The sequence below is a fragment of the Megascapheus bottae genome, chromosome X (genome assembly GCF_031878675.1).
Source record: "Megascapheus bottae isolate mThoBot1 chromosome X, mThoBot2.hap1, whole genome shotgun sequence".
NCBI classification, from domain to species: Eukaryota; Metazoa; Chordata; class Mammalia; order Rodentia; family Geomyidae; genus Megascapheus; species Megascapheus bottae.
The window spans coordinates 70,776,107-70,788,552 of NC_143547.1; the positions used below are offsets into that span (position 1 = coordinate 70,776,107).

Below are 12,446 nucleotides of genomic sequence, written 5' to 3' on the forward strand. Positions count from 1 at the left end.
AAACAAAATAGTAAATGAAGATGTTAGGTTTGCATATGTTTAAAATTTTTGTTCAATTCCTATGAGGAAATTGAGTTAGACTCCTTTTGTTTCATGATGAATAGGGATAAGCAAGTTAATTTGAGAAAGTCATTACTTACTGTATTTAATTGCCTTGATATTTCCATTACAGTTGAAAGAAAAGATGAAAGAACAGTTGTGGAACATCTTATTTTCGGAATGTGGACGTGGTATTAGCATGTTTCGGACCAGAAAGACTAGAGATTTGGTTGTAAGAGGGATTCCAGAAACCTTAAGAGGAGAGCTCTGGATGCTTTTTTCAGGTATCTAGTCAGTTATTTAATAAACAGTAATTATACTTCTTCTTGGAGTTAGTACATAAAGTTAAACAATGCTCAGATATAAGTTAAGACTAGTCAAAGGAAGAAAAATAATGTATACTTTACCTATAAATCCATCATCCAGTGACCGAGATTAGCTTGTTAGGCAAGATTTAAGTAGTAGAATACGGAACTTCTATTTTCAAAGGTAAATTAAAGGAGCTAAGTGTGGTAGAATATGTCTGTAATTCCAACTACTAAACAGGTAGAAATAAGGAGATTAAAGTTTGAGGGGAGGCCAACCCAGGCAAAAAGTGAAACTTCTTTTTCATCCATGACAACCAGTAAACCAGTGATGGTGATTCCAGCTATGCAAGAGGTGTAAGTAGATGGTTCCTAATCAGAGGCCTGTCCTGTGGGAAAAGTAAAGCAAAAAAAGGGCTGGGTCATGGCTCAAGTGGTAGATTGCTTGCATACCAATCACAAGGTCATAAGTTCAAACTCCAGTACTACTAAAAACTAAAGGGAAAAAACTCTCATGAAAATGTTTTTGTTGGGGCTGGGAGTTTGGCCTAGTGGTAGAGGGCTTGCCTAGCATTCCTGAAAATCTGGATTTGGTTCCTCGATACCACATACTGAGGAAAATATTTTTGTTGTTTGTTTTTGTCAGTACCAGGGTGCGAACTCAACATGTTATACTTGTGAGACATATAGCAAATTTAAACAAGGTCTCCTTTTTTACCCAGACCAGACTAGACAGTGATCTTTCTATTTATACTTCCTTAATTATAGAAATGATGGGTACACACCACTATTCTCATCCTTTTTTTGATTGAGATGAAGTTTCTCAAACCCTTCCCTTCAGGCTGGCCTGGAACTGCAAGATTGCGTTCCTAGACTCTCAAGTAGCAAGGATTACACGTGTGAGCCACCAGCCTACCTGAAAATATTTTTCTATTTTTTCCCAGTCCTGGGCATGAACTCAGGACCTGAGCACTGTCCTTGGACTTTCTCAAGGCTAGAGCTCTACCACTTGAGCTTCAGCACCACTTCTGGCTTTTTTTCTATGTGTAGTACTGAGGAATCGAACCCAGGTCTTCGTGCATGCTAGGCAAGCACTCTACTACTGGGCCAAACTCCTGGCCCTTAAAAATATTTTTCTGATAGACAATTTTAACCTGACCCTATAGATTCCAGTGTAATGATTTTTTTCCTTTATTTTCTTCTTTGTGCTCAGATATCATTAAATTTCAAGGGAATACAATCCAATACTTAATGTACGTGCAAATATACTACTATATGAAAATCATAGCTTTATTCCTCTTTTTGTATGTGAATATAATCATCCTTGCAGGTGCTTGTAATGACATGGCTGCAAATCCTGGCTATTATTCTGAAGTAGTTGAACAGTCTCTTGGAACCTCCAACCTGGCTACTGAGGAAATTGAACGTGATTTGCGTCGCTCCCTGCCTGAACACCCAGCATTTCAGAGTGATACTGGTATATCTGCTCTGAGGCGGGTACTCACTGCTTACGCATATAGGAACCCCCAAATAGGATACTGCCAGGTATGAATTCATTGTTAGCCCAGCTCTGTGCATGATATCACTTCAAATCCAACCCTACTAATTTGGGGATTATGAATCTAAGGAAAGAAGTTGAGCTGAGATGAATAGTGAGTATTAATATTAGAAGTAGGATATGATGATGGGAATACTTAAAATGGATGTTTTATTAATTTCTTTTTTCTTTTTCATTTAACAAATACTTATTGAATTCCAGGTTAGTAAACAATAACTGTGCCACATAGTTATACAAAGATAGATGAGAGCCGGGCATGGTGACTCACGCTTCTAATCCTAGGTACACAGGAGGCTAGATCTGAGGATTGTAGTTCAAAGCCAGCCCGAGCACTAAAACTCCATGAGACTCTTACTTCCAATTAACCACCAGAAAACCGGAAGTGGCACTGTGGCTCAAGGGGTAGGGTGGTAGCTTTAAGCTGAAGAGCTAAGGAACAACACCCAGGTCCATAGTTCAAGCCCCATTACCGACCCCCGACCCCCAAAAAAGATAGATGAGGAAGATCTTGCTATTAAGATGTATAGATTAGTAGGTATTAATATATAAGCCATTTCCGTTGGGTAACTTTAAAACAGATGAAAGAAAGTGTTAGAATGATTAATGTAACATGAAGAAATATCTCTAATAAATTATTTCTAACTAGAAGAATCAGAAGGCTTCATGAAGAGGTAGCATTTGCAGATCATGAAATTTAATATTGCATGCATAGATAATGGAAAGATTGAACATCCTAGGTGAAAGACATAGTGATGTCCAACATAGATGGAAATCTATGGGGAGGACATCGAAGGAGGAATGTGAAAAGTGTGAAATGTATTAATGGGGCAGGATTAATGGAGCTAAGTGTTTGGAGGAAAATTAGGTACCTTATTTAACTCGGGAGTTTGGCTTTTATCTGTAGGCACTGGGGGAAAATCCATTAGGAGTACACAGTATTCATAAGGTAGGCTAAATGGGTGACACAGACACAGACATATAACTGAAACAGAAGAAGAGATTAGTTCTTTTGTGTGTATATGGTTGTGAGGCTTGAACTCAGGACCCAGTTGCTGTCTCTGAACTCTTTTTCTCAAGGCTAGAACTCTACCACTTTGAGCCACAGTGCCACTCCAGTTTTCTGGTGGTTCATTAGATCACAGACTTTCATGCTCAGGCTGGCTTTGAACAACAATCCTCAGATCTCAGCCTCCTGTGTAGCTAGAATTACAGGCATGAGCCATCAGCACCCGAATTAGATTATTTCTTAAAGTAATAGACCAAAGTCAACCTTTCAGTTGGTAGACAGTTCTCTTTCAGGCAGTGTTTCAGGGGCTGCTAAGTTATGGGCTAAAAGTTGACTGTCATCTTCTAAGCTGAGTTTCCAAGCTACTCTTTTACTTTATAACATTATTGTGCTCAGAAGGAACAGAGAGAATGGAGAAACAGTTGTGGCACATTTTCCAGGCCATGCTTGGAAGAGGTTACACATCACTTCACCTGCATTGTGACAAGGATTTCATCACGGGAGCACAACTATCTACAAAGAGTCTGAAATACAGTGCAGGTTGGGCAGATACACAGGCCAAGCTACAGTGGAAGAAAAGGCTGGATAATGGTGGTTGGCAGGCACTCCCTACTAAATAAATATGGATTTCTACTAGGTTAGGCACCTGTAGCAATTACATATCAATAATGGATAGTAGCTGTAACCACTGAAACTTATCATTAGAGTTTTTTTTCTGTCAAACTGTTAAGTGAATAAAACCTCTAATTGGCAAGTATTTTAGCATATATTAGGATCTCCAAAAGGTAACAAAGATACATAATACATCATTTCTCATACAACTTGCACTCTCAGAGCCTGTGGTGCTATCTATATGCAGTAGCTTAGACATAGATTTAAAATAGATAGCACATGGCTTTGACTTCTAGAAGAAGAGAGCAAATTTAGAGACATGGAGAGCAGGAAGAAAGTTATTCTAGGTTAAACTGACAATATCAGCATTCTCATTCAGGTGGAATGTCTGCCTTGACTATCAGACTGCTTAAAACTCATGTTCTGATCAAGGAGTAAATATAAGTTTGTGTGTCACAAGATCATAGAGAGCCTATAAAGCCTGAGAATTTAATGTGGCACGCAGTTTTTGTTGTTCTTAATGAAAAATTCATGTAAACAATACTAGACCTTATGGCTAGATGGCTAGCTGATTGACTTGGCCCCTCCCTCCCTCTTGTCTCTTCACTTCTCCCCTTCTCTCCCATTTTCTCCTCTCCTCCTTTTCCCTTCTCTCCCTATTTTCCCTCCCCTTTCTCTTCTCTCCCCTCTTTTCCCTCACCTATGGATCCTTTTCCCAATCCCTCCCTTCTCTATACCTACCTTCCTACCTATGATGTTAAAATACATCAACTATCACAAACTTTACCTTTTCATAATTCATTAAGAGAGGATCTGACAATGTAGCACAAACTGACCTGGGATGATATGGCCCAAGATAGCATTGAACTTGGAATCCTCAAGCCTCAGACTCTCTACTGCTGGGATTACAGCAGTGCTGAGATTATAGGCATGCACCATCATGTCTGACCCTGTTACCATTTTTTGGTATAATCACAGAGTTGCGTAACCATCACTACTATCTACTTCCAGAACATTTTCTTTACCCTCAAAAAAGAAAACATACACTCATTAACATTCTATTCCCCATTTCTCCTCTTCCCCCACCCAATCACTGTTCTTTCTGACTCTCTGGCTATTTGTGAACATCTTACTGAATGAAATGAAAGAATATGTGGTCTTTTCTACTTGCGTTCTTTCATTTGGCATATTGGTTTCAAGATTCATCGGTGCTGTACAGTATATATCCATACTACATTCTTTTTACAACTGAATAATATTGTATTATATGGATATACCACATTTTGCTTATCTATTGAACAGTTGATAAATTTGGACTCATTTTTTTCTGGATTGAATGCAAAGAATAATGTACTTATGAATATTTGTGTATAGACATTTAGGCCTTGTTTGTCATTTTTGGTGTATATGATGTTAAGCTTTCTCTACTTTGCATTTCCACCACCACTATACAAAGGTATATAATGGTTACAGTGAGTTCTCACTTACGCCTGCTCGCTCTCTCTCTCTCGCGCTCGCTCTCTCTCTCTCTCTCTCTCTCTCTCTCTCTCTCTCTCTCTCTCTCTCTCTCTCTCTCTCTTCTCTCTCTCCTCTCTCTTCTCTTTCTCTTCTCTCTCTTCTCTCTCTCTCTCTCTCCTTTCTCTTTCTCTTTCTCTCTCATTCTTTCACCCCTCCTTCCTTCTCCCCTCCCTCTCTTACTCTCCCCTTTTGCTCAAGGTTAACTAGAACTTTACCAGTTCTGGCATTTTTTAGTAGTCTATTGGAGACAGGGTTCTCATAGACTTTCATCTCTTTTGGATTACAACCATCTCAGTGATAACAAGGTAGACTTTTGATACATTGTTGAAATCAGTGAGCCAACCAGCCATAGTATTTATTTCTATAAACTCCATTCTGTTCCATTGAAGAGAGCCATACTGTTTTGATAACCACACAGATGCAGTAATCAGATTCTGAAGTTGGAAAGTGTAGAGCCATTTAATTATATTTTTTCATAAGTCTTTTGGCTTTGAGATTCCTTGTAGTCTCATATGAATTTTAGTATCAGCTTATCAATTTCTTTAAAAAATAGCCAGCTTAGATTTTGATAGTTATATTAAATCTATTGATCAATGTAGGGAGTATTATACATTAAGTCTTATGAATACACTATGCCTTTACATTTATTTAGTTCTTTCAAATTTTTCTGCAGACATATTTTCTAGCTTTCAATACTCCAAGTCACATAGTTCTTCAATAAATTTATTTCTCTAAGATTTTTTTTTGCCAGCCCTGCGCTTGATCTCGGGGCCTGAGCAATGTCCTTGGACTTTCTCAAGGCTAGAGCTCTACCACTTGAGCCTCAGCACCAATTCTGGCTTTTTTTCTATGTATGTGGTACCGAGGAATCGAACCCAGGTGTTCATGCATGCTAGGCAAGCACTCTACCACTAGGCTAAACTCCCGGCATATTTCTAAGATTTTTATCTCATATATGGTTTTTTTTATTGTCAGGTTACAGTGACATTCATCAGGTAGTAGGTGTATTATTTCTCACACATTGATACCCCTTCTCATGTTTTTGTCCCCATTTCCATCCCCCATCACCTCCCAATCATCTTGTTTTCCCCTTTTCCTTTCCTATTTCAAATAAACAAATAAACTTATATACAATATGCCAGGTAGCAAAGTCAGTTACAGTAACAATATGAGATTAACCAAAGGGCAATAAAAGGAGAAATAACATAGTACATTAGAAACAACTGTCACTCAAGATAAAGCTCTTATATCAATATTCTAGAGATCCTTTCATTTAGTCTCATCCTATATGATCTTATATACCTAGGTTTTGCGCTGTTGTAATCCTCTGCTAGGAAAGGCCTAGATGTGTACTAATTATTACAAATGAGGGAAACCATTGAGTCCATGTTCCTTTGGGTCTGGATTACTTCACTTAATGTGATTTTTTCCAAGTCTTTCCATTTCCTTACAAAGAGGGTGATGGCATTCTTTCTGATGGCAGCATAGAATTCCATTGTGTATAAATACCACATTTTGTTGATCCACTCATCAACTGAGGGGCATCTGGGTTGGTTCCATATCTTTGCTATGGTAAATAATGCTGCAATGAAAATCGTTTTGCTAGTGGCTTTAGTATGTCCTTATTTCTGGACATTTGGGAAACTGCCAAGGAGTGGGATTGCTGGGTCATATGGCAGCTTTATGAGGACTCGCCATACTGCTTTCCAGAGTGGTTGAATGAGTTTACACTCCCACCTACAGTGTAGTAGTGATTCCTCCTGGCCACATCCCCGTCAGCATCTGTTATTATTAGATTTCTGGATCATGGCCATTCTAACTGGAGTGAGGTAGAATCTCAAAGTTGTTTTGATTTGCATTTACTTTATGGCCAGAGATGTCAAGCCAGCTTATTTCTTTTTTTTTTTTTTTTGCCAGTCCCGGGCTTGAGCTCAGGGCCTGAGCACTGTCCTTGGACTTTCTCAAAGCTGGAGCTCTACCACTGGAGCCACAGCACCACTTCCAGCTTTTTTTTTTTCTATGTATGTGGTACCGAGGAATCGAACCCGGGTCTTCATGCATGCTAGGCAAGCACTTTAACCACTAGGCCAAACTCCCGGCCCCAAAGCCAGCTTATTTCCTCGTCAGAGTTTCAATTTTTTGAACTGTAGGTATATTTTAGATATAAGGACCTTGTTTGTTGTATGGATATTTCTAAGATTTTAATCTATAGCAAATGGATTTGTGTTTTTGTTTTCATTTTTGATTATTTGCTGTCAGTATTAGAAATACAATTCATTTTTTAATATTTTTATTTTGTCCTTTTAACCTTAGTAAGCTGATATCTTAGTTCTGATGGAGATATTATATGATATCCTTAGGAATTTCTATATACCAGATCTGAGTAGTAATATTTTTACTTCCATTACAATCTGGGCATATTTTTTCTCACCTAATTGATCTGGCTAAAACCTTTAATATAATATTAAATTGAAGTGGTGATGTTGTTTGGGGGTTTTGGTTTTTTAGACTGTCTTAAAATATTTCCCAGGTTGATTTTGAAGTCATGGATTAAAATGAACCTCTCACTCTAGCCTCCCAAACTGCTAAGACTATAGGTGCATGTTACATAGAACCTGGCTTGACAGAATTGAGAATGCACATCCCTGTCTTGGTATTTTTTTTTAGAAGAAAGCAATCTTTTATCACAGGGTTTAATGTTGGCTGTGAAGTTTATGAGATTGAAGGTTTTTTTTTTACATCCCTAGTTTATGAAGTTTTGTTATCATGGAAAAATATTTTATTTTATCAAATTTTGTGTCCGTTAAGGAAATCATGTGATTTTTTTTCCTTTTATTAAAATGACATGTGTCATTGATTGATTTTCATTTGTTGAGTCACCTTGCATTCCCAAGATAAATCTCACTTGGTCTTTGTGCATATATAGTCTTATTACATATGCAATAATATTTGGGTTTCTAGTATTTTGATAGTTTTTACATTTATATTCAACAACTATATTAATATGTATTTATCTTATCAAGTTTTCTTAGAATGAGTTGGATAGTATTTCCTGCTGTTATTTTCCAAAGAGTTTATGAAGGACTGGTGCTAATTCTTCCTTAAATGTTTTGCAGAATGTGCCAGTAAAGCCATCTGTTCAGAGAGTTTTCCTTGTGGGAGGTGTTTTCATTACTAATGCAATCTCTTATTATAAATAAATTCCAATTTTTCTTCTGGAGCTAATATCAGTAGTTTGTAGGGGTTATTAATTTGTTAACATACAGTTGTTCATCATAGTCCCATAAATTCATTTCAGTTTCTATAAGGTTAATATTATTTTTTCATATTGAAATAGTTTGAGTACTCTTTATTTTTTCAAAAATTTTGTGGTAAGTTTTTTCTAACTATATTCAATGATTTCCTTTTATCTTTCTAAACATTTTTATTGTTATTGTAAAGGTGATGTACAGAGGGATTACAATTACATACAATTACATATTTCTTTTTGGACAGTGTCTCCCCTTTATTCTTCTCTCCCAGTTTTTCCCTACGATGCCCACCTACACGTTGTATAGTTCATTTTTAACATAGTGTTCTTTTATCTGTTTTGTGTATGTGTATGTGTATGTGTATGTGGTACCAGGGAATCGAACCAAGGGCTTTGTGCATGCTAGGCAAGCACTCTAGACCACGCTCCTGGACCCTCTTTTATCTTCTTAAAAATTTATTTTCAGTGAGCCTAACTTTATTGATAGCTCTCTACTTTTTTCACTTTATCATCTTCTACTTTCTCAGAGCCTCAAGATGAAGCAGAGGTGAGAGCTAAGACTATTTCTGTTCTTTCCTAGACTTACAGACAACTATTTATACACATAAGGCTATACGCATATATATCGCTTCCTAAATTCCCAAGAATACGTTCAAGTTTACCTGATGTCTAGATTCTCATTTAGACATTTGTTAGCCTGTTTTTTGGCTCAACTGTTCTCAGTCACACATGTCAGCAGCTGCCTCTGATAATTTTCAACAAATATTCGTGGAGAAATGGCTTTTTGTCCTAAATGAGCTCTGTGTCAGATTAAATAAAAGATACCCTTGTGAGTTCAGTCTTCCAGGGAATCACAAGACAGAAGAAGAAAGTAGAATGGTAACAGAAATAGAAAGGAAGAAAGAGCAGATCTAAAAACATTTTATAAGAACTCTTGAATATTTTTTTAAAAAACCTAGATGTAGTAGATACAGATTTTCAACCTTATGCAAAATTAGGAAAAAACGTGAAAACAGGAAGTGGGGGTTGGCTCAAGGGTAGGGTGGTAGCATTGAGCTGTAGAGCTCTGGGACAACACCCAGGCCCAGGGGTAGGGCAGTAGTCTTGAGCTGAAGAGCTCAGGGCCAGTGCCCACGTTTTAGAAAACGAAAGATGATTGACATCTATGGGATATTTTTCGGTAGGGAGTTACAAATAGAGATAGATTGTTTCATCCACTTTTAGTATTACCTTCACATTGTGATCATTAGAATTTTTTATCCACTGAAATTAGCCTATATTAGGTTTTAGATAGTATGTTCCATATCTAAGATATTATGCTGCCTCGTTTTCTTGAATATAACCAGTTAGAAATGATTAGCCTGACTTCTCTTCATTTTACTTTGTGTTTATTGTTCTCATGGTTCCAAATTTATTGCTATCACTTAATCTTTCACTGTTGAAAACTACTATGCTTGAAAAAGTAATGCAGTGATTTACTTGATCAATGTTTACTTTTTTGTATCTTTTCTATGAAATTTAGGCAATGAACATTTTGACTTCAGTATTGCTTCTGTATGCAAAAGAAGAAGAAGCCTTTTGGCTTCTAGTTGCTGTATGTGAACGAATGTTGCCTGATTACTTTAATCGTCGAATCATTGGTAAAACAAACCACACATGTACACAGTCTTTGTTTTGTGTTCCTATAACAGATTATATGTTCACTCCTATAATCATAACTCACCAAGAGGCTAAGATCTGAAAATCGTAGTATAGAGCCTTGCAGAGAATTCCTTGAGACTTTATTTCTAGTTAACCAGGCTGGAAATAAAGATGTGGCCCAAGTGGTAGAGTGCTGGCTATAAACAAAAAAAGCTGACCAAGAACACAAGGCCCAGAGTTTAAGCCTCAGTACTTACATAAAAATTAAAACCTTACTTTATTCATGATTCCAGAGACTGAGAGTACTGAAAATATCCATAATCTGCATGGCATCTACTCAAGGTCTTCTTGCTGTATTATTATAGCATTATAGAGGATATGACAAAAAGAAGTATGCCATGGAGAATTTGCTTTTATCATGTCACTCTCTTGATGACCTATACTCAGTATTGTCTTTTTTTGTGCCAATTCTGGGGCTTGAATTCTGGGCCTGTGCTCTTGTTCAGCTTTCTTGCTCAAAGCTCAAATTATACACTTGTATAACATCTCCAGTTTGGTTTTCTGCTGGTTAAAAATAGAGTCTTCAAGCAAGGTGACAGTAAGCCACACCTGTAATCCTAGCTAGTCAGGAGGCTGAGATCTGAGGATGGTGTTTTAAAGCCAGCCTATGCAGGAAAGTCCAGTAACCATGAAAGCCAGAATTGGAGCTGTTGCTCAAGTGGTAAAGCATCAGCCTTGAGGGGGAAAAAAAACCTTCAAGGATATACTAGCCCCAGACTAGCACACATAAAAGAAATAGAGTTTTATAGACTTTCTAGCCTTGGCTGGATTTGAAACATGAGTCTCCTGGTCTCAGCCTCCTGAATAGCTATAACTACAAGGGTAAGCAACTAGAACCTGGGTATTAATCTGTTACTAATTCATAAATATTTTAATCTATTTAATAGAGCAGAGTCATTATAATCCAGTAGTGTCTCAAAACTCCTATTTCTAAATATAATTAGTACATACATTTAGGAATTAAGTTTCAAACACATGAAATATGGGATACCCATCCAAACCAAAAGAACATTTTGTGAAACATGAATATGTGACTATGTTTTTTGAAACAAGGTCTAGCTGTGTACCCCACACGAGCCTTGAAATTTTGCTGCTTTCACATCCCAAATGCTAGGATTACACTACAGGTCTGCTTGTTGTCATTTGAATTACCAAATACAAGAATCAATAAATTGGGAAATACACAAGCACTAAACTCCTTTCAAGAGCTAGGGATGTGGCATAGTGGTAGAGCACTAGCTGAACATGTACAAGACTCTGTTTCAACCCCAGCAACACAAAAGTAAGGCCCATTCATTAATAATAATACATTGTCTCTGCCTAATAAGGACTCAAATCTTCAAATGACTTTGGGATATTTTTGCTGGTCCTGGGGCTCGAACTCTGAGCCTAGGTGCTCTCCCTGAGGTTCTTTAGCTCAAGGCTAGCGCTCTACCAGTTGAGCCATAGCACCAATTCCAGCTTTTTCTGAGTAGTTTATTGGAGATAAGAATCTCACAGGCTTTCCTGCCTAAGCTGTCTTTGAACCATGATTCTCAGGTCTCAGCCTCCTAGTAGTTAGTATTACAGGAGTGAACCATGACACCCAGCTCCAGATAACTTTTAATGGTATTTCCCAAGTGTTTATAGGTTCATGACAGATGTATAAAGTACAGAAAAGGCACAAAAGGGATTCAGCAAGTTATGTAAAGGGAGAAACATGGAAAACAAGTACTTTAGAAGATGTTCATTTTTAAAATTAACTTGGTATTTTCCAGGTGCCTTGGTGGACCAGGCAGTGTTTGAAGAACTTATCAGGGATCACCTTCCTCAGCTGACTGAGCACATGACCGACATGACATTCTTTTCCTCCATTTCTCTGTCCTGGTTCCTCACACTTTTCATTAGTGTGCTGCCTATTGAAAGTGCAGTGAACGTTGTGGACTGTTTCTTCTATGATGGAATAAAGGCTATTTTACAACTGGGATTGGCAATACTTGACTATAACATAGACAAACTTCTGATCTGTAAAGATGATGCTGAGGCTGTGACAGTTTTAAACAGGTACTGTAAGAATTGTAAGTTTTAAATCTATATGAGATCTCTAAGACATCATGCTCTTCAATCCCTTTAAACTTATAGATGAGGAAATTGAAAGGCGGAAACATCAGATATATTGCTTGGTCACAGAACTACTTGAATAATATAGCTGGCTTGTGCTCCTGTCTTTTGTCTTCAAAAACATGCCATAAAGTAAATCACTGTGAAGTGAGCAGTTAGGCTATGTATGCTTTTATGTTAATATTATTAATTCAGTATGCTGTGGGTTTTCTCTCTTTCAGTACTGGAGTTTGAACTCAAGGCCTTATCCTTGCTAGACAAGTGGTCCATCTCTGAGCTATACCTCCAGTCCTTCATTACATTGTGTTGTTTGTTTTTTAGCAGTACAGGAGCTTGAGATTAATGCCTCGTAGTTGC

The 12,446-nt window shown here is 37.4% G+C and overlaps 1 protein-coding gene across 1 annotated transcript in view; it reads left to right on the top strand.

Moving 5' to 3' along the window:
• Tbc1d8b (TBC1 domain family member 8B) overlaps positions 1-12,446 on the top strand; it is a 70,032-nt gene that overhangs the window by 39,515 nt on the left and 18,071 nt on the right. The window contains exons 9-12 of the mRNA XM_090326874.1: positions 173-323; positions 1,675-1,889; positions 9,811-9,928; positions 11,747-12,032. Coding sequence (XP_090183000.1) covers positions 173-323; positions 1,675-1,889; positions 9,811-9,928; positions 11,747-12,032 — 770 coding nt within the window. The remainder of the gene's footprint in view (positions 1-172; positions 324-1,674; positions 1,890-9,810; positions 9,929-11,746; positions 12,033-12,446) is intronic.